This window comes from Botrytis cinerea, chromosome 2 (genome assembly GCF_000143535.2).
Source record: "Botrytis cinerea B05.10 chromosome 2, complete sequence".
Lineage (NCBI taxonomy): Eukaryota > Fungi > Ascomycota > Leotiomycetes > Helotiales > Sclerotiniaceae > Botrytis > Botrytis cinerea.
Window position 1 is genome coordinate 759,514 of NC_037311.1, and position 18,048 is coordinate 777,561.

General features: G+C 42.6%; 6 protein-coding genes across 6 annotated transcripts; 2 read left to right on the forward strand and 4 right to left on the reverse strand.

The window, feature by feature from the left end:
• The first annotated feature begins 402 nt into the window (after positions 1-402).
• On the forward strand, positions 403-1,691 carry BCIN_02g02040 (hypothetical protein). The gene is made up of 2 exons (XM_001558857.2): positions 403-718; positions 780-1,691. Exons 1-2 carry the CDS (start codon positions 630-632, stop codon positions 1,498-1,500), a joined length of 810 nt encoding a protein of 269 aa, XP_001558907.1. The 5' UTR covers positions 403-629; the 3' UTR covers positions 1,501-1,691.
• Positions 1,692-3,041: 1,350 nt separating this feature from the next.
• BCIN_02g02050 (hypothetical protein) lies at positions 3,042-4,031 on the forward strand. The gene has a single exon (XM_001558856.2). The coding sequence runs from the start codon at positions 3,221-3,223 to the stop codon at positions 3,836-3,838; it is 618 nt and encodes a 205-aa protein (XP_001558906.1). The 5' UTR covers positions 3,042-3,220; the 3' UTR covers positions 3,839-4,031.
• A 128-nt stretch (positions 4,032-4,159) lies between these two features.
• Positions 4,160-5,973, reverse strand: BCIN_02g02060 (hypothetical protein). Its single transcript, XM_001558855.2, has one exon. The coding sequence runs from the start codon at positions 5,934-5,936 to the stop codon at positions 4,467-4,469; it is 1,470 nt and encodes a 489-aa protein (XP_001558905.1). The 5' UTR covers positions 5,937-5,973; the 3' UTR covers positions 4,160-4,466.
• A 2,079-nt stretch (positions 5,974-8,052) lies between these two features.
• On the reverse strand, positions 8,053-8,907 carry BCIN_02g02070 (hypothetical protein). The gene has a single exon (XM_001558853.2). It carries the CDS (start codon positions 8,876-8,878, stop codon positions 8,144-8,146), a length of 735 nt encoding a protein of 244 aa, XP_001558903.1. The 5' UTR covers positions 8,879-8,907; the 3' UTR covers positions 8,053-8,143.
• A 1,035-nt stretch (positions 8,908-9,942) lies between these two features.
• On the reverse strand, positions 9,943-11,447 carry BCIN_02g02080 (hypothetical protein). The gene has a single exon (XM_024691172.1). The coding sequence runs from the start codon at positions 11,327-11,329 to the stop codon at positions 9,980-9,982; it is 1,350 nt and encodes a 449-aa protein (XP_024546942.1). The 5' UTR covers positions 11,330-11,447; the 3' UTR covers positions 9,943-9,979.
• Positions 11,448-11,584: 137 nt separating this feature from the next.
• Positions 11,585-15,020, reverse strand: BCIN_02g02090 (hypothetical protein). Its single transcript, XM_001558851.2, has one exon. It carries the CDS (start codon positions 14,772-14,774, stop codon positions 11,904-11,906), a length of 2,871 nt encoding a protein of 956 aa, XP_001558901.2. The 5' UTR covers positions 14,775-15,020; the 3' UTR covers positions 11,585-11,903.
• Between the last annotated feature and the right edge of the window lie 3,028 nt (positions 15,021-18,048).

Here is an 18,048-nt window from a genome sequence, read left to right on the forward strand (position 1 = left end):
TCCTTCCCATATTTGTCACCATACAGGCCATATTCAATCCAGTATACTAAACCCATGACATTCTTCTCCTATCTTGAAAACCCATTTGTTATTACATCAAAGATCATGAGATGACATTATCGCCCAAATGCACATATGCCGTATTACCCGTACCCTTGCATAGTCCAGATTCCGGATAAAATGTGAACATGCACTTCCCGACGGCTCGCCGGGAAATTGAAATTCGTTAAATGAAAATCCGGGGTATGTGGCAACACTGCCGAAGGAACACCGCGTGTGTGGGGCGTTTCAAGGCAAGATTTAAGGAGGGTCGCTCAAGATATGCAATCTCATAGGCGGAATTTACATGACGACCAATACTCAATATATTAATATGAAGTCGATCTGCTTCACATAGAGGTTGTCAGTATCGATCATAAGACAAGTTATTTGCTCCTGTGACCAGAAGCTTGATTGGCAACGTTTCTTTCGTCGCTGTGATTTCATTTGTAAATTATGCAGTGTTTGCTTCTATCAACGAGGAAAGGGAGATGTCGACGCTTGGCAATCAAAGTATAAATCAGTCACCAAATTCCTGAATACACTCCGAGTATACAACGACTCAAATCTGTTCCATCAAGACAGTTATAATGTTTTCCAAGAAAATCACAGCTTTAGCTCTCGTTTCGGCCGTAAAGGCCCATGGCACAGTCTCTGGAATCGTCGCCGATGGGATTTAGTAAGATTTTCCATCCTTAGAATTGCTGCATCTCTCTAGAAACCGAGCTAACAATATCAAGCTACGATGGATACAATCCAAGCTATCAATATACCTCACCCGCCCCCGTAACCGTCGGCTGGCTGATACCTAAAGATCTCGACAATGGATTCATCTCTCCGGCTGCCTACACGACTTCCGATATCATCTGCCACGTCGACGCAGCACCAGCCCAGATCGAGGCTCCTGTTAAAGCAGGTGGAAAGGTTGAACTTCAATGGACACCATGGCCCGTATCTCATAAAGGTCCAGTCATTGATTACCTAGCCAATTGCAATGGACCATGCGAGACTGTCGACAAAACAAAACTGCAATGGTTCAAGATCGATCAAGTTGGATTGATCAGTCCAACGGCAGAGACCAGTGGATTGTGGGGCACTGATGTATTGATTGCCAACAATAATAGCTGGACTGTCACAATACCCTCAGATATTGCAACTGGCAACTATGTTCTCCGCCACGAGATCATTGCTCTCCATTCCGCTAGCTCTGTGAATGGCGCCCAAAATTATCCACAGTGTGTCAATCTTGCAATCAAGGGTACTGGTACAGCAAAACCAGCTGGTGTATCTGCGACTAGCTTTTATACTCCAACCGATCCGGGTATACAATTCAGTCTTTATGGCACACTTACGAGTTATACTATTCCTGGCCCTGCTCTCTACAGTGGTGCGATCTCAGTTACACAAACTCTACCTGCTGCACCAACCGCGAGCGCGACTGGTGTTTATACTGTTTCGTGATGGGTTGGAAGGCATAGGTGTTGAGCTTTGAGAGAGGAGGGAGAGAGGTGATGGTGAGGAAGATATTGGAAATTGATGTTGACATGGTGGTACTGGGGATATGTCGTATGTTATGGTGAACGATTGGCTTTATGTAGCAAAGAACGAAAGACATTCCCAATATCCAATGCAATTTTGAGCTTCAAGGTCCACTTTGCAACAATAATATTCTTACCATAACATACTCGTAGTCAAAAGAAGATGAAGCCATTCTTCTGAAGCCCTAGTTAGGCGCATCAATCATCAAATATTTCTGGTTCTTCCAGACCATCCTAAAACTTCAACACCCACCGCCCAACAATTTCGCAAAGTTCATCACCTTGTCAAATACAATAGACAACCTTAAACGACTATATATACCGCGATAATTGAAGCCTCTTCATCCAGATCGCAAAGGCGACAAACAGTCCTGTTTGTTCAGGTCAAATACGGTCTGGTGGTGGAGTGGTAGCACGCCTGGTTCGAATCGGAAAAAATTCCGTCGCGGGGTTTCTCCTCCCGCCCCTCTCGTGGGGCGGCAAGGTTTTGCCATTTATGATTGTTTTTCCTTTTTGTGCCCTGGACTGGAAATAGTATTGCAGTCATTTAATTGTTAGAGATGCGGTTGTTCCTGTCCTCTTTTGGTTCTTGTTGTTATGTGTTAAGCGAGTGCTTGAATTTTTGGCGGGGAAAGGGAGCGAGGGAAAGTGAATGTGGTTATTGTGGATATTGGATATGAAGTTCGGGTGGCTTCTAGGTATAATAATAAGCTTAGCTAGCAGTTATAGGCGAAAGCGGAGGAAAGCTGCAAGATATCTAGTGGAATGCGTCAAAATATAAGGTTCAAAAGGTTGCAATGCGTCCTGCAGCAACTCTTATCATATTCCTTCTTTCTGCCTGTCGAGAGCCGCACTTTGTATCATGAACATCTGCTTCATACTCAATCTCATGGGATTGAACTTGTAGGAAGTTTGTTGCAATGTCGATTAATGTTGATTGAAATGAGCTGGAAATTTTTTTAGAAAATTTATCTGAATGATCATGAGCTTTCTTTGAGCTCCGGTGATAAATCCCAATGTAAAGACTACAAATTATCAGAATTTCTGGATGGTATAATTTTTGAGCAGCAAAACGCCTAGCTTGTTGTAAAAATACTCATACGTTCCATTCATCATCGAAGAATTCACGTCATCAGCATTTTGCAAGCGCGGAACCAAGGAAGGCAAACCTGAACATTCGAAAACTGGTGCTCGATTCATGTTATTTAAAACCGTTGAAACCTAAAAGAGTCCTCCAGAGACTTGAATGAATATACTATACGTGCTTGTCCTTTCTTTCAAGTCATAATCTATGGAAGTGAATTCTTCACGGTGAATCTTCCAGTCACAGTCAAACGGCATGCTTTTGAGCGATTGAAGAGTTCAAGTCCTTGAGATTATCTCACGACCACTGGCATAATATTAACAAGTTACAAATGCATGAAGTTACCAAATTATTTCCATATAATATAATTTCATTAAACTGGTTACTCTATCATCCTGCCACTACAAATTCCTCGTGAATTTCACGTGACCATGACCCATCTTCGTGAATCTCGGCATGTCTGACTCACCCGATGAGGCTTTCCAATCCTCATTTTCAAATGAAGTAAACTTTTTCAACTCGAATAAGAGTAGAATCTACACATCAGCAAAAAGAAAACATGGTCTTCACGCCCACAAAACCGCCTCTTCTCCTGGTCATCGACCTCCATCAAATTGAGGTCGATCCGCCATCTTCTTGGGGCCCACGCTCTACTCCCAATCTCACTTCAAATGTGTCCACGATTATCAATGCCTTCCGCAAGCAATCTTTTCCAGTTCTTCATGTTCATCACCACTCGCTCGACCCCAGCGATGAATTCTACCCAATTGAGGCCAACGCTAGCTTCATCGCACCACATGCTTGCGCTGTTCCATTACCGGATGAGCTGATTTTTATCAAGAACACTGGAAGTGCATTTGCATCTAGTAAACTGAAGGAAACTCTACCGGAATTACACTGTGGGGATAGAGAGATTGTGGTAATTGGCATGGAAGGTGCAAAATGCGTCAACAGCACCGTGAGAGGTGCGAAGGATCTAGGATTAAACATGGTGGTTGTCGTAGATGCTTGTGCGTCTTTTGGGGTCGATTACTTCAAGAGAGAGAAGGTAGGAGCAGAGGAAGTGCATAAAGTAGCGATGAGTATCTTGGCTAGTTCCTATGCTAGACTGGTTGAGACGGACGATTTGGTTAGGGAATTGGGAAAATGGGACGGCACAGGCAGAATTGACTCTTGAATCATGTCTAGGTCGGTGCTGGAGGAAGGCATGATATTTGATCTATGACCTTTGATTTATAGCCACACACCTCTAGTTCGTCTTACCGTATAACCAAACATCTATTATCCCAGTATCAGTAAATGATAATAAGAATGTGTATCACAGAGTTCTGTATATATATAGTACTGCGAATATTGTAATCGTTGATCCATCAGCTGGTTTCCTCTCCTACCCGTTGACAAATCAAATCAACTAACATTCAACATCGCTCCACCAAGACAACATAACATTAAAATCATTCATGAACAACTCAAGACTCTGGATACCGCTTGCAAGAGATGTTTCCCTTTATCGGGTATTCTTATATCTTACATACAGAAGGCTACTTCACACAATCTTCATTAAAGGAGCGATCTGTATCAGTTGAGCAGTCTTCTCTTCTCTCCTGAAAACCACTCGCTTGATGCCTTATACCATATCTACGAGCATCTTAATGAACTTCGCACACTATCATTTCTGCAACTAAAATTCGTCTAATCGATGTTCGCCTCAATTTGCTGAAGATCGTACTAGTACCAGTATTTTGCATTGTACTTTATAGGATCTTAAACAAGCAGCGATGGTAATGAATTAATTGCGACGCCGACTAAATGAAATAGACGAGAGAGAAACCACATGATGTAGAGTCCGGGATGACGTCTAGATTCTCGACCTCTCTAGCAGCCTCTAAATTATTCTCTCTGTACAAATGGATTGCACTATTATCCCCTGGCAATAAAAGTTGAATTTCTTTGCCGGAAGGGAACCTAGATTGCTCTGCAACAAAATGATTTCCAATGGCCTTGATAATATTACTTCTTGCACCTATGTCTATTCCACCTGATGATAGCGATAGATGGGTGACAGAAGCAGGTAAAAGCTCATTGATGAATATCTCAAAATTTCTGGGTCCTTGATTCGTTAGAATGCGTTTTGACTTTATAGCTCGAAATGCAGCATCGGCATGATCACAGATCGCAATTTCCAAAGGCAACTCAAGCTTTCGGAGACACTTAAAGCCACGCATGAACAAATTGTTAGGGGCGATTGAAACTATTGGTCTGTCTTTGAGAGAGGTGTCCTCGGTGGACGTTGGCGCACAAATTCTGATAGAAAGCTCCTCGAGATAACTTCCTGCCTCGCTCTCGATTGCTGCTATGAATTTGAAAATATTCCAGATCTCACTATCGCTTTCCTTTTCAACCGAATGGTCGTAATTAAAACTCCGGAGATGCGGGGCATGTCTGAGGAAATTGGCAATGGCTACGTCATTAATACAACAGTTTTTAAGATAGACTGTTTCGAGACTCTGGCCGCAACGGAAATCCGATATGGGCTTAGACAGGTGTGTAGTGGATAAGTCACCTCTTGCTACGAAGTTGGGGCCGCGGTATGACCGCAAATTTGGCAGTGCTAACAACGGAAAGTCTTGCCACAAGTCAAATTTGAGTCTAGTGTAGGTTGATATCTTAATCTTAGTAAGTTGAGCGAGACTAGGGGCTTCACATGGAAACGTCGATAGCTTGCTTTCGGCAAGGATGGTCTCGAAAAGCTTTTTGGGGGCTTCGAGTGGTTGCCAAGGAGATAGCACAAGAGTCTTGACGTTGGGTAGCAGTGTCAAGACGAAAGCAGTGACATGTTGTGAATAGTTCCTAGAGTACCGATTCCTTCTAAGATCAGCTTTGATTAACTCATGATACTCCATCCAGTCCAATCCGGCTTTCTTCAAATAAGGAGAATCAGCGAGTAGATTTTTTAGAGGTCCATGATGTCTACGGTAAACATCCTGAATGTAAGAATGGTATCTGTCAAAGCCAAAGTCTGCGTGTATAATATAACGGGCAATTATAGGCTCGCTATCGATCCGTAGTATGAGATCCAGCAATGTATTGGTCGGTTGTGATGATCCTAATGCTAGTCTATGGAATTGTGAGCGAAGCTGATTGTGACCTTCAAGGAATGGTGTGCACAATGCGTGAGTTCCTTGGCAGGTCAAAGCCAGACTCTCGAATCCTTCCGGCAATACAAGCGACACGATTTTATGGAAAATTTCGGGAGGTAGATGGAGAAGTGACATTTTTTTAAGTAAAGATGCAAAATCACAAGGAGGACTCTATGATGTTTGTGAATGTATTCGGGATATCAGCCTAGCCTTGGTTCTGCAGATCATGTTAAGCGCAGCGCCTAAATATAATCACGTGATGATGATCTATGGTTTTCTTATGAGTACCTAAATAACTAACAGGTACAAGGTGCTAAACCTTATCTCTTTCCCCCTAATTCGGAAATATTGGAAAGATTCGACATAGTAATTATCGTGGATTGATGACTGTTGATTTGAAGAACAACTGTCGGGACATCGATCATGTGATCACATAGACGGCACTGAATGAGCTAGCGCGGCGCTAGCTAGTACCTATAAATGTACATAGCTTCCCATAGTTATAAGTAAATATCAAGAATGATTACAAGAATAATAGGCTAAAGTACTTTACACTTATCAATCAAGTTGATACCAACAACGACTATCGGTTGGAGCAATATCTTGTGAGCTTGATCAAGATACCTGGATATTTTTACAGGATGGCCTCCTGAAAAATTTAGCATTTGTAATCTTCCAATGCTTGAAGGAAACAAATTAAGCAAAGAACTTCCGAGGAGTACCAATTTCAAGTTGAGTTACCGATATGATATGAGTAGCTTTCTCGTAATAGACCACCACCAGTGGGTATACGTATACGGACTGATGGGACACTCCTCAACTTTCGATGTTTTTGATTATTTCATTCTTCAATTGTATGATGCCTTTTTTTGTTTCTTCTTTTTTTCTACATAAATCATTATGGCAATTCTTAAGACATTTATAAGTCAGTTTTGGTAGTCTCGTTAGTTCATACACCCACCGTTGGGCTCGTGTTGAAACTTGATTTCACAGGAATGGGTTTTGGTTATATACTTCAACTGGACTTTTAGGAGTGTAGGACTAGTTAACCAAGAGATTGAGTATGCGAATTTTTTGAACTAACATAGTTTCCTAATTTCCTCTTATTTTCTCAGATACCAGTATTGAGTATCCGATAGTTCGGACTGCAGTCCAACATTATAAAACTCTGAATGTCCAAAAGCAATTAGAAATGGTAAATATTTCAATCAAATTCAATATTATCTCAAATGATTTGAATGTTCTAATTGGTTTGCAGATTTGATGATTTTTATTATTGAACTGCAATGCAGACTATTGGACACTCTGTCCCTATACTGTTGGAGAATGTGTATATCATTTCAAATTGAACTCTACTGATCTCCTAGACTTTGAAGCAGCTGAAATATCAATCATCCTGCCCCCTTTTTACGAAGACTTTTTTTTCTGGTGCAGAATTATCTAGGAAGGGGGGCTGTTAAATATTTAGCTTTTCATGATGTGAGCTAGAGTTTCTTTCTCATACGCAGAGATGTTATTCACATGTCATTTTGGCCAAAGATTTTGACATTTGGCTTGTTGTGATTAATTTTAACAGCTACATGTTCTCGTTTTGACACCGGCCTAAGTTTTCAGTCATCCTTTCAACTCTGATTGCTTCTTTTCTAGCACCCGCCCACCCCCCTTTTCCAATTCAGAGGAATCCATGTTTTCGCTATTTGTGTCCTCTTCAGCACACGGTATAAGTGCCCAAGAAAAGTTTAAATGTAGAAATGTCTTTTGCCCAAAACACACGGTATAATCCTAGAGTAGCAAGCTCGGTCAGAAGTTCAGAGCATGTCGTGATTGGTAGAAACCATTTATGAGGATTTCCATCCTGATCTGCCATCAAACTGTCAAACTCGAGGTACAACATGATCTCCTTGAGAAACTGGTCTGGTAAATTTGGGGAGGGCATATTGCTCTCTGTGTTTCGTTGCTTGAGCTTGAAAAGCGGGATCACTATTCAGATATAAATTTCTAGCAGGAAGTAATGTTTCTTGAAGGTTGGCCAGATGTGCAGTTCGAATATTCATGTTTTCTAAACACGAAGCGCTATTTCTGCACGTCGATTTTCCTTAGAATGGAAGTCGAGACAAAATTATGTCCTAAATAAACACACCGGCTCTTTCCCATACAGGTTTTTTTTATCACTGTCACTTCCATTCTCATAGTTTCTATGGTATTTATCATATTTTAATCATAGAGCAAATGTATTTTTATTGTATTTTAATGTTTTTCAATTACGTCAAAAACGAACACCGACAAAGGAGAGTGCAAGCATACCTGCCATAAGGGCCAGCCTTCAGGTTAAGTTTTGAATCTCATAAGTCCCTGCTCATGAACTTTTTGAAAGCTTCATACTCCTCGAGCAACTCGCGATGCTCCTTCCTCGAGTCTTTGAGCGCATTTTGGGTGTTTCTTCTGATTTCAAGTGAATCAACGTGTTCTTCTTTGAGGTCGTCAAAGCAGTGCTTGCATTTACAAATTTTACCTCCCGGACTATAACACTTCCAACTATCGAAGAGATAAATATACTTTACTTTGGGTGGAAGAGAAAGTCTTAGAAGGCCGGGAGTTTGGTGGACCAGAGCTTCGTAATTCTCGCGAATTTTCTGAGTTTCTTTATCCAATGCAACGAGTTCGTAATGTAGAGCATGTTGGATTTTGACGACCTCAGATTGATGTTCTAACATATACCTGTATCCATAGTGGTCTTCGTAGCAGTCAAGCAATCTGCAATTGCTATCCGATTCGTGGTCCAAATGGTCTTCGTCAAATTCGGGTACCCCAGTTGGTGTAGTCTCCACACCGGATGGGATAATGCTCGAGTTGTCAATGACACCCGCAATATCCCCATCATTTGACTCAAGATATCGATCTGTCTCTAGGTCTGACATATTTTCGCCTTCGCGTTCGAAGGCAATTTCCGCGATGTCTGCAATGGTTCTATCAATAAGATCAATAATTCCATCGATCTCTGGAGTCAATGTGATTTCCTCGAGTCTCTCAACAACTTCAGCAAGGTCTCTATCAATTATCATCATAATTTGGTCCATGTTAGCAATTTCAATCGTCTAATCTGAACGATTAGCTGAAATCCTTCTGTTACAATTGAAATGAGAAGCAGTAGGTCTAAGGAAGATCGGAGCTGTTGATACTTGTATAATGTGAGAAGTAATCGATGGCGAGTATGAGGATGGAGTTTGGTTTATAAGGGAGATATTGCATGATTTTATAATCTAGAAGGCATAGCTGTTTGGAATCTGTTGTTTTTGATTTCCATGGTTGCCTCCTTGAAGAAATTCGACAAGGCCGGTTTGGCAATAACTTTCTCCGTCATCCAACTAGCATGTGAACTATTCAAATGTTGTTTCATACTACTTGAGCTTTGCTTTGTTGTTGTACTTGGGCTGGAAGAAGGCAGGTCCAAAGTTCTTTGTTGGGGAGGCGCTATTCTTTATCCTCATCACAATCCTTTGTCTGACTTGTATCCATGACTCTAGCACAGTAGCTGCGAACTCACAATTTTTCTTGCATTTTATCAAGCAACCATATTTGCTTTACGTTGAATCTAGTGACAGACTTTCAAGACAATATTAGACTGGTGTGTGAAATAGTAATGAGCAGAAAAGTTCCGCCGCACTTCTCAACTATGCATGCGTTGATAATGCTCGCTTCGTTCTTGACAACAATCATTTATTCAATATTCTTACACACACTCGACTTATATTTTGGACCAAACCTATAATACTTCAAAGGCTATGCGAATCATAGATGCATCCAGTACGCTCATGAAGTAAATAAAACTTTCATTACTTCGACGTCTGCGAAGATACAAATCGTCTATACGATACATCAGCTTCGTAAAGGGGCCACTGACACTTCCTTTAAATCCATGCAAGAAAACAATGAGAAGCCACATCGACTCTGATACCTCGAATGGCTAGTATTTTCGTATACAACTCATCACCTCAAATTACATGGCAACCTTCTTCTCAACATATTAACCGTCACTTTCATTTCACAGGGTTGCAGCCCATACAAGATTCTAATTATTCCAAAAAAAAAAAATTATATTAATTCATTATTTCCCAACTCCTAGATCTCAACAAAGGAAAACTAGAAAGGAAACCAAAAATATTCGTGAAGACCAGCTTCTACCACCCCCCCATGGCTCTATTTCGGAAGTTTGCATACTCCTCGAACAAATCGCTATATTGCTGCTCGAATTTAAAGATTTTACGAAAAATTCGGTTGACTTTGACAGCATTGATGAGTTTCAACTCCAACTCACAGTAAGAACACGAACCACAACGATCGCGAGGTGGATCCGAGTCCGCAAGAGAAGGTTCAACAACTCTGTATTGCTCCACGATATGTCTATCGTGTTGAGATTTGAGATGCTCGTAACACTCATACTGCTGTCGGACACTAAATGGTCTGCTGGAAACTTCAAATCTTGAAGAGTTGGTAGCCCGATGGACTAGAGCTTCGTATTTGGCCTCAAGCTCTCTGTATTCTTCCATCATTGTTTCGCACTCGGAAAAGAATTTGGATCGTTCATGGTAGGCCTCGTCGAGTTGATTTTCCATCATCTCGCTGCAGTCGCTGCAGTTATGACGACAGTGACAACAATCCTCAGGGTCGAACTCGTAGTGTTTTTCGAATGTTTTTGAGTTGGCCGAAAGCTTCTCTCGCATAATTGCAAATAATCGATCGCATTTATCAAGTAAGTCTTCATTCATGACGGTCATATCATCGACTTGTTGACGTATAGCATTCTTAGTCTGAACAATTTTGACATGGCATGCCTCTAATTTTTCATAACGACGACGAAAGTGGCAGATTCCAAGAACTAGAGGACTGGGACGTTGATAATCGTAGCAAGAATTATCAATAATCGGCAAATCCAAAGGCATATCCGAAAATTTTACACTGGAGCCAGTGAGTTTGTAGTAAAGAGCTGAATATCTCTCGCGATACGTTGAATTGTTCTTTGCTAAAGCAACGAGTTTACTGTACAATATATTCCGGGTCTTGATAACGTTGAAGTGCGCCATTTCCAAATATCCGATGCAACGATTGCAATAGCAGTGACTGCCAGGAATGGAAGCTTTGTATTTGTATGCCAAATAGTGCGCAAGATTAGAGTATTCTGGGACTAGTTTAAGGTCAGTTCCTATCTCCATGCACTCTTTATGAGCCGAAGAAATCAATTTACCGAACATTACTAACTCATCTCCCGAAACCATCTCGGCACTCGTATCAAGGTGAGCTTCTCCGGTAGAAACAGCTTCTGTGTTGGTTGATATGCTTACTGGTTTGGTACTGTCTTGGGTGTAATCCATCTGAGTTCTGTCGCTGGTATCCCAGTCGATCAAAATTGGTGTCCACTTCATCTTGCTTACTATATCTAATTCTTGGATGTGTAATCGAGGATTTAGATTTATAATTAGATGTTTGGAGTATTGAGTGAAGATGGGAATTTGTACTGAAATGAGAAACATAAGTCAAACCAGAAGTATAATATAGTTGAAAAATGAGATTTGTTCAAAGCCTGTTCCATGTATGGCATGCATGTTTTTCTTTTTGAAGAATAACAAAGGTAACAATCTCATTGTTCTCGAACTTAAATCCTTTATCTGGGTTACAAAGCATGGGTCAGCGGAGAAGATGCGACGACGGATTTCAAGTGTCAAAATCCTTTTCCAACGAACTTTCGTATCCTATGCATTGAGAACAACACGAGAAAATGCGCAATCTGCACTCAATATATCATGAGATAATACTATGGGTTTGAAACACATGGATTGCTATGTCAAGAGAAAGATAATATACAACCTCCACCAAACTTCCCCTCAAACAACCCCCACTACCGACAGACTCATCACTCATCACTCATCAACCATCCAACAATCGCCATCCACCAAACAAAAGAAATCAGGCATTCGCTCATCCCGTCATAATCCTCATCATCATGCCCCCATCACCGTCACCAAAATAACCAAATCGAACCAAAACAATCTAAAGAAACCAATTTGCACATTCCATCTCCACTAAAAGCAGTTGACCCCAAATCCCTCACAATGGCTTTCTAGCCCATCCATTCAAAGTTCTCCATCCAGCACCACAAGTTCTACCCTCTTCAATGAGGTTCTGTACACCCTCCAACGTGCCCTCATCACCCACTGTCTGAACTCTACATCTCAACAACCATTTCTCCCAAGCCCAACCACCGACTAGACCGGTGACACAAGCTGCATCTCCTGTGCTTCCGCTAACCATTGCTTCCATTTCCAATGGATCACCTACACTGTTTCTCTCCACATCCAATCTATGCTCAGGATCTGCACCCATGGGCAAAAATACCCACGCGCGTTTGATACCTACGAAACCCGCGCGTTTGAGACGACCAAGCCAAAGCTTAGTTGGAGAGGGATCATAACCGAGGGTCTTGAGGTTAAATCCGAATTCGACACTTTTGGCCAAGCCCATTGGGCCCGCGTTCACGATATCAGAATCCATGATGGAGAAGTCAAGATATCCGCCTGGCTTAAGAATACGCATGCATTCATTGAGGCAAGCTTCCCATTCATCTTCGCCATTCTCGCCGCGCTCCTTGAGAATCATGTAGACTTCGCGAGCGGAAATGAGATCAAATTGGTTATCTTTCCATGGAAGCTTAACGAGACGTTCTACAGCTACCTGACGAAGATTCTTGGGACCGCGAATATTGGAGTTTGAAAGTTGACGGAGAGCCTTGGTGGTTACAGTGTAGACTTTACAGTTGGGATATTCGGTAGCACAATGCCATGCCCAATCACATGTGGCTTGTCCACCGAGGTCGAGAATGCGAGCACGGTCTCGAGGAGTGCCGCTAATGGTGGGGCCCATTGAGGAAAGTCTTGCGAGACGCTTGGCAACCGGAGCTGCGATCAAGCGACCTCCATTAAGCATTTTAGTTGCTGAGACATTCCAGGCTGCAGGTGACATTTGTTCAAGAGCCTCGATTTCTTTGTCATTCTGGAGCTTTTCGGGATCTTCAAATGGAGTATCGTCACCACGAGCCACGTTGGAAGACATGCGGCGCTTTGGAGACATGGGAAGAACGCTCAATTGGTATTTACCGAGAAGACTGGCACGATGAGCTGCCGGGAATGAGACGCGTTGAGATTGAATAGCTTCAAACCTGGGCACACGATGAACGAAGACATCGCGACGACGTGTTTTACGAACTGAACGCTTGAAAGCACGATGATAAGTCGATTCCTGAGGAATGGCTTTGGGTAGCGGACATGCATTTCCGGCTAGCGTGGCAAGTGTAGCAGTAGCGGCTGCTGGAGTGGAGACATCATGATTGATGGGGTCTGTAGAAAATCGAACAATCTTCTTACGCTGCAAAGGCAGTGGCTCAGTCTCAATTGGTGAGATGTTCATTTCTGCTGCCGAAAGTCTTACACTGACAGCTCGCTTCAACAAGGCAACTTCATCATCACGAGCCTCTGTAGGGTTAATGAGTTCCGAGAGATAGTCATGCTGAGCTGCAAGCCACAGTGCCGTGCGGTCAACATTGGCACTTGCAGTGTCCTCAAGCTTGTTGATATATCCAGGTGCGTAATCCGTTAAGATCTCATCAGCTACAATCTCTTCCTCAAAATTGGTCTTGTTCGGTGGTGGAGAGCTGATAGGAACAATCGTTTCATCAGAATTGTCGTGGCGGATTTCGGGTCGAATAAATTTAGCAGTTGGTGGCCCATCAGTATCAGCGGGCTCTGGAACTTCGATGATACGCTCAACTGGATGAGGTGCCCACGGAGTGTTGTAAAAGTTTTCGGCGGTGGTTGACGAAGGTGGAAGAGGCTCGTCTGGCGTAATGGGTACAAGGTGCCAGGTATGTCTTGCGCCATGGCCCAAAGAAGCAAAGAAGCCACCAGGAGATGGGATCTCCAAATTTGTTAAACTTTCCATAGCTCGCTGCTGACTTGGAGTAAGAACTAACGAGTTAGCGCGGTGAATGTTTGTATGCAATGGTGGCAAGCTTTGCTGCATTTCTTGACCAGATATAATTTCTTGTGGTGCAGTACTCAAATCAATGACCTGTTCCGGCTGCTGTTCATCAAAGTAGTCATTTGAAGGTCCTGAGATCGCCTCCAAGGTGGCCATAGCAGCAGGTTGCAATTGAACACCCCAGCTAGCACGAGGACCATCCTCTTCACTGTCATAGCCGACATCTGGAGTTGGTGGAGCAGATATTTGGGCCATCTGCTCTGAATCCATGCTTCCATCCAATGAAGGCGGAGTCGATGATGATGGAATTGATAGATTTTCTTGGTTCTTGAGAAACGTGAGAAGAGCGGGAGACATTGCTACTCTCGGGGGTGGTGTTGGTGGTACTGGAGAGGCTAATTGACGTTTGAAGGCGGTGACTTCAGCCCATGGATCTTCATTTGAAGGGATCACAAGTGAAGGCAATGAGCTTAGCGAGTTTCTACTTCGGGTTGAGCCCATGGATGACCTGTTTGATCTTGAAAACTGCCCAGCACTAGTTCTTTGCCTCATAGTGCTGCTCCTTCGAGTATCGTCGTCGGATGAAGCATCATAAAGATCATCGAAGTCTGTAGCGTCGGTTGTAAAACTTGTTCTTGTCCATGGTGCTGATGAAGGAGCGGAAGTAGAGTCTTTGCTTGAGTCTGAGCAGGATGGTGAAGCTGGACGATATTGTTGCATGAATTGATTTGCTCGAGGCGTTGGAAAGTGATCGCTGAGGGGAGAAAGGAAGTCTGCCTTGAGGGGGGATCTATCTCGACCTCGCATTTCCATGTGTTTTGAACCCCGTACCGATTCTTCTTCATCTTCCATTATTGTATTAAGTAGCCGTCTTCTTGTCTGTGCCTGCACAGGTGAAGTCGGCGGCCGGTATGTTGTGGCAGGTAGATAATCTAGAGTTGCCATTTTGTAGACCTAAAAAACGTGATCTTTTTGTTTACGTTCCTGATCGACTGGGTATCGTGAATTAATTTTCGAAAACGCGCTGCGTCTCGTGAGGCAAGGAAAATGAGATATTAAAAGATAGTATGCTTCGATCAACGAAGACTTTGTAACACAATGGCAAAAAAGAGAGGAATTAACAACGGCGAGAACAATACACCTCCTACACTACAAAAAAGAATGAGACGAGAAGAAATTTCGTTTGGTAACTGGGCGGCTCAAAGGTTTATACCGACGATACCTGTATTGCCTGTATAATCGTCACTGGATAGCGTCAAAAGTTGACCGGGGGAGCTGGCAGGTGTGGCACCAATGGAAAACTATTTTTATTGAAGAACCGACCAAAAGGGACTCACAAGCCTCTTCAAGCGTCAAGACCAATATGATCTCCACTAGTCAAGAGATTCATCCAAAATGAGGGTGAAAGATTGAGATTGACTAAGGTACTACAACATCGGTTCACGACCGTATAGCCAATAGAACATGTGGCTGTTCAACCATAATGCATGGCAATGACGACCCCGCAGCGAATAGTTGGCAAGTAAGGACTGAAATGGGAAGAAAATCAATTTTTCTAGCAAATTGCGCGCGCAACGATTAATTGAGAAGGTAGGTTTTCCGTTAGCGCTTGCATACAACATCTGCCAATAAAAGTGCTCATCGACTGCAGAACCTTGCTGATTTACGGGAACACCACAAGTTCGGCGCGTAAAAATAGAAATGGTTAAAAGACTGACCTATGGGGATGAATCTCCATGCACCACGAGTTAGACTGGGTTTGACTTGATCGTAGTTCAACTTCACACGACTGGATGTGATGTTTTGATGTACACAATTGATTCGTGCAGTACCCATGTAGAGCCCATGCCATGAGGACAGAAATAGGTGACAGGCGGGCTCTCTATATATAATTTGACTTTCTGTAAGTTCTGTAAGTAGAAGTATCATCCGATGAATAATGCCAGCTAGTCATCCTAACCTGATTGTGTGCAGCACAAATATAGGTGCAGTGTATGAGCTCATATTTGCTGGCGGTATGATCGAGGTACCTGCATTTAAAGATTGCCAGCTAAGCAGCAATGGGCAAAACTTTCTATACTCTGTATACATGTATATATCTTGGCGTCTGCCGATTGCATCATATCGTACACCTTTGATCCTCTGTCTTCGATGGATGCTTGAGGTGATGTTGATGGACGAATAAATGAGAGATCTTAAACACCGGACAGTTTCTACAAGCCAGATGGAAGTATCTGTCACGTGACATCGCCACGGTCCCTCCTTGTTATATCCATCATCAATTTTACTTCATTGGTGCTTCTATAAGCTCACAAGTACCCGAAGAATCCGAACCTGTGCACCGAGCCACGTTGGATTGGGGCGATATCACTTATACTCGACCACATAATCCGATTTCTGTGTTTAGCGACGTTAATGTATTGAGTTACTTTAACTTCACATTGCAAATGTAGAGTTCTTGTGGACTCATACACTGTGTATCCTGAGTACCAGGCAATGCATTCATCTAAGCAATATTTATGCATGCACGGCTAACCCTGAATAGGCAGATGGTTCGACCGACACTTGAGTATCTGGGACACAAATTCTTTCACGTGGTAGTCAGATGCTTCTGAGACTTCATGTATCACACTCAAGTCTTGTCTTTTATGGCCGGGAATATTTGTCATATTCTTGAGTCCCGACCTCCCATCTGACCGGGCCAACACATTGTGACCGGCTTATAGACTCAGCCTGCTGATCCTCAGACACCAGTGTGGCGTCGCCCTATCACAAATACCTGTTCATTTGATGACAGGCGGCAACACAGACTCGAAAAGTTTCACAAGTTTCTATTTTTCATATACTTCGAGAGATCCTAATATCATCATAATCATCATCATGGCCAACGGACAACACTTTAGAACATTCAGTAGGGTATTTCAAACAGGCCATGAAAACGCCGCCCAACGTAATTGGGTGCACTGTATACACATCAATCAAGATGGATCAATCTATTATTACACAGATACACCATTATGCTTAGACCATATAAAGGCAGAATTTTGTTTGCCCTATAAAAAGGAACTAGATACCAAAGTTGCGTTCAGTTCCATGCTCATTGGGAGGTATCAGAAGAGAATATTCCTTCGAATTAAAGTATTTGGTCGCTAGTGAAAAGAATTTCTCGAATGGCTTATAAAGGGAGACATTCGCAATTCATTGGTGAACGGACCTAGCAAGTGTGGATACATTATGATCATCTTCCAACTCAAGAGACTCATCTCACCTCCTCCCCATCTCCAAAAAACTTAGATTATTAGCCAAGTTTCAATCTGTTGATATTGACGATGCATTCCCTGAATGTCCTCATTATCCTACATCGTTCACCGGATACACAAGCTCGGGAATCAGTGACTCTACCTCTTGTTTGCCACTCAACTTTAAGGCTAAACTTGAAGTAGTCGGTACCGCAGCTCTTTTCCAGATATCCGATGTCTGTTTCTGATCTGACATATCAGGGGTAAAACCGTTGAAGCATCCACGAAAATCCCAGAAAACAAATTTCTGAACATATGAGTCTAGAGTTGCATCTTCAGTATTAGCGAGAGGAGCAGCGCTCACAAAAGGATACCGCAATTTTGCACATTTCTCACTTGGGCCATGCCGTCTAACAGCTAAAGTTCATTCACCTGGAGCAACTCTAGAATATTTCTTCCGCCATCTTCCAATATGGGATATTGCGATTCTGTTGGTCGGCGATTGATTCGAGGGTGTTTAGACAGGCTTCAAGGGCAAGGACGCTGTAGAGCCATTCTGACGAGCTGTTACTTAGTGTGTGGATGAAAATTTGGGGCAAAATTGGAATGGGGTCAGAAAGACAAACCCGCGGTGGTATATTGCTGCTAGTCCACGGTAACGGCCATTTATTTTGGCGGTGACGAGAAGTTGATGTCTTTTCACTATATCAATCTACTTTTTTTGCTTATCTCTGATCAAATGGTTTTATTTAATTGAATGTTGCCCATAAGTTTACCGCAAAATATCTGCAGAAATACATATGATGAGGGATAATTGACAAGAAATGGGGAAAGCTTTCTTCATGTATTGATCACGGCAATTCTCATTGATCTGCGACTTTGCAGCCAGTCGAAAATTTCCCTCACTCCGCGGCTGACTATACTAAGTGACTTCAAATGTTGCTTTTATGGGAAAATTTGAAATTCAATTCAAACTGCTT

Excerpts from the sequence above, each read along its gene's own strand:
- BCIN_02g02080 (XM_024691172.1), bottom strand. The coding sequence starts at position 11,329 with ATGTTTCTCATTTCAGTACAAATTCCCATCTTCACTCAATACTCCAAA.
- BCIN_02g02070 (XM_001558853.2), bottom strand. The coding sequence starts at position 8,878 with ATGGACCAAATTATGATGATAATTGATAGAGACCTTGCTGAAGTTGTT.
- BCIN_02g02090 (XM_001558851.2), bottom strand. The coding sequence starts at position 14,774 with ATGGCAACTCTAGATTATCTACCTGCCACAACATACCGGCCGCCGACT.
- BCIN_02g02060 (XM_001558855.2), bottom strand. The coding sequence starts at position 5,936 with ATGTCACTTCTCCATCTACCTCCCGAAATTTTCCATAAAATCGTGTCG.
- BCIN_02g02050 (XM_001558856.2), top strand. The coding sequence starts at position 3,221 with ATGGTCTTCACGCCCACAAAACCGCCTCTTCTCCTGGTCATCGACCTC.
- BCIN_02g02040 (XM_001558857.2), top strand. The coding sequence starts at position 630 with ATGTTTTCCAAGAAAATCACAGCTTTAGCTCTCGTTTCGGCCGTAAAG. Across the intron at positions 719-779 it reads ATCGTCGCCGATGGGATTTA|CTACGATGGATACAATCCAA; the intron begins GTAAGATTTTCC and ends AACAATATCAAG.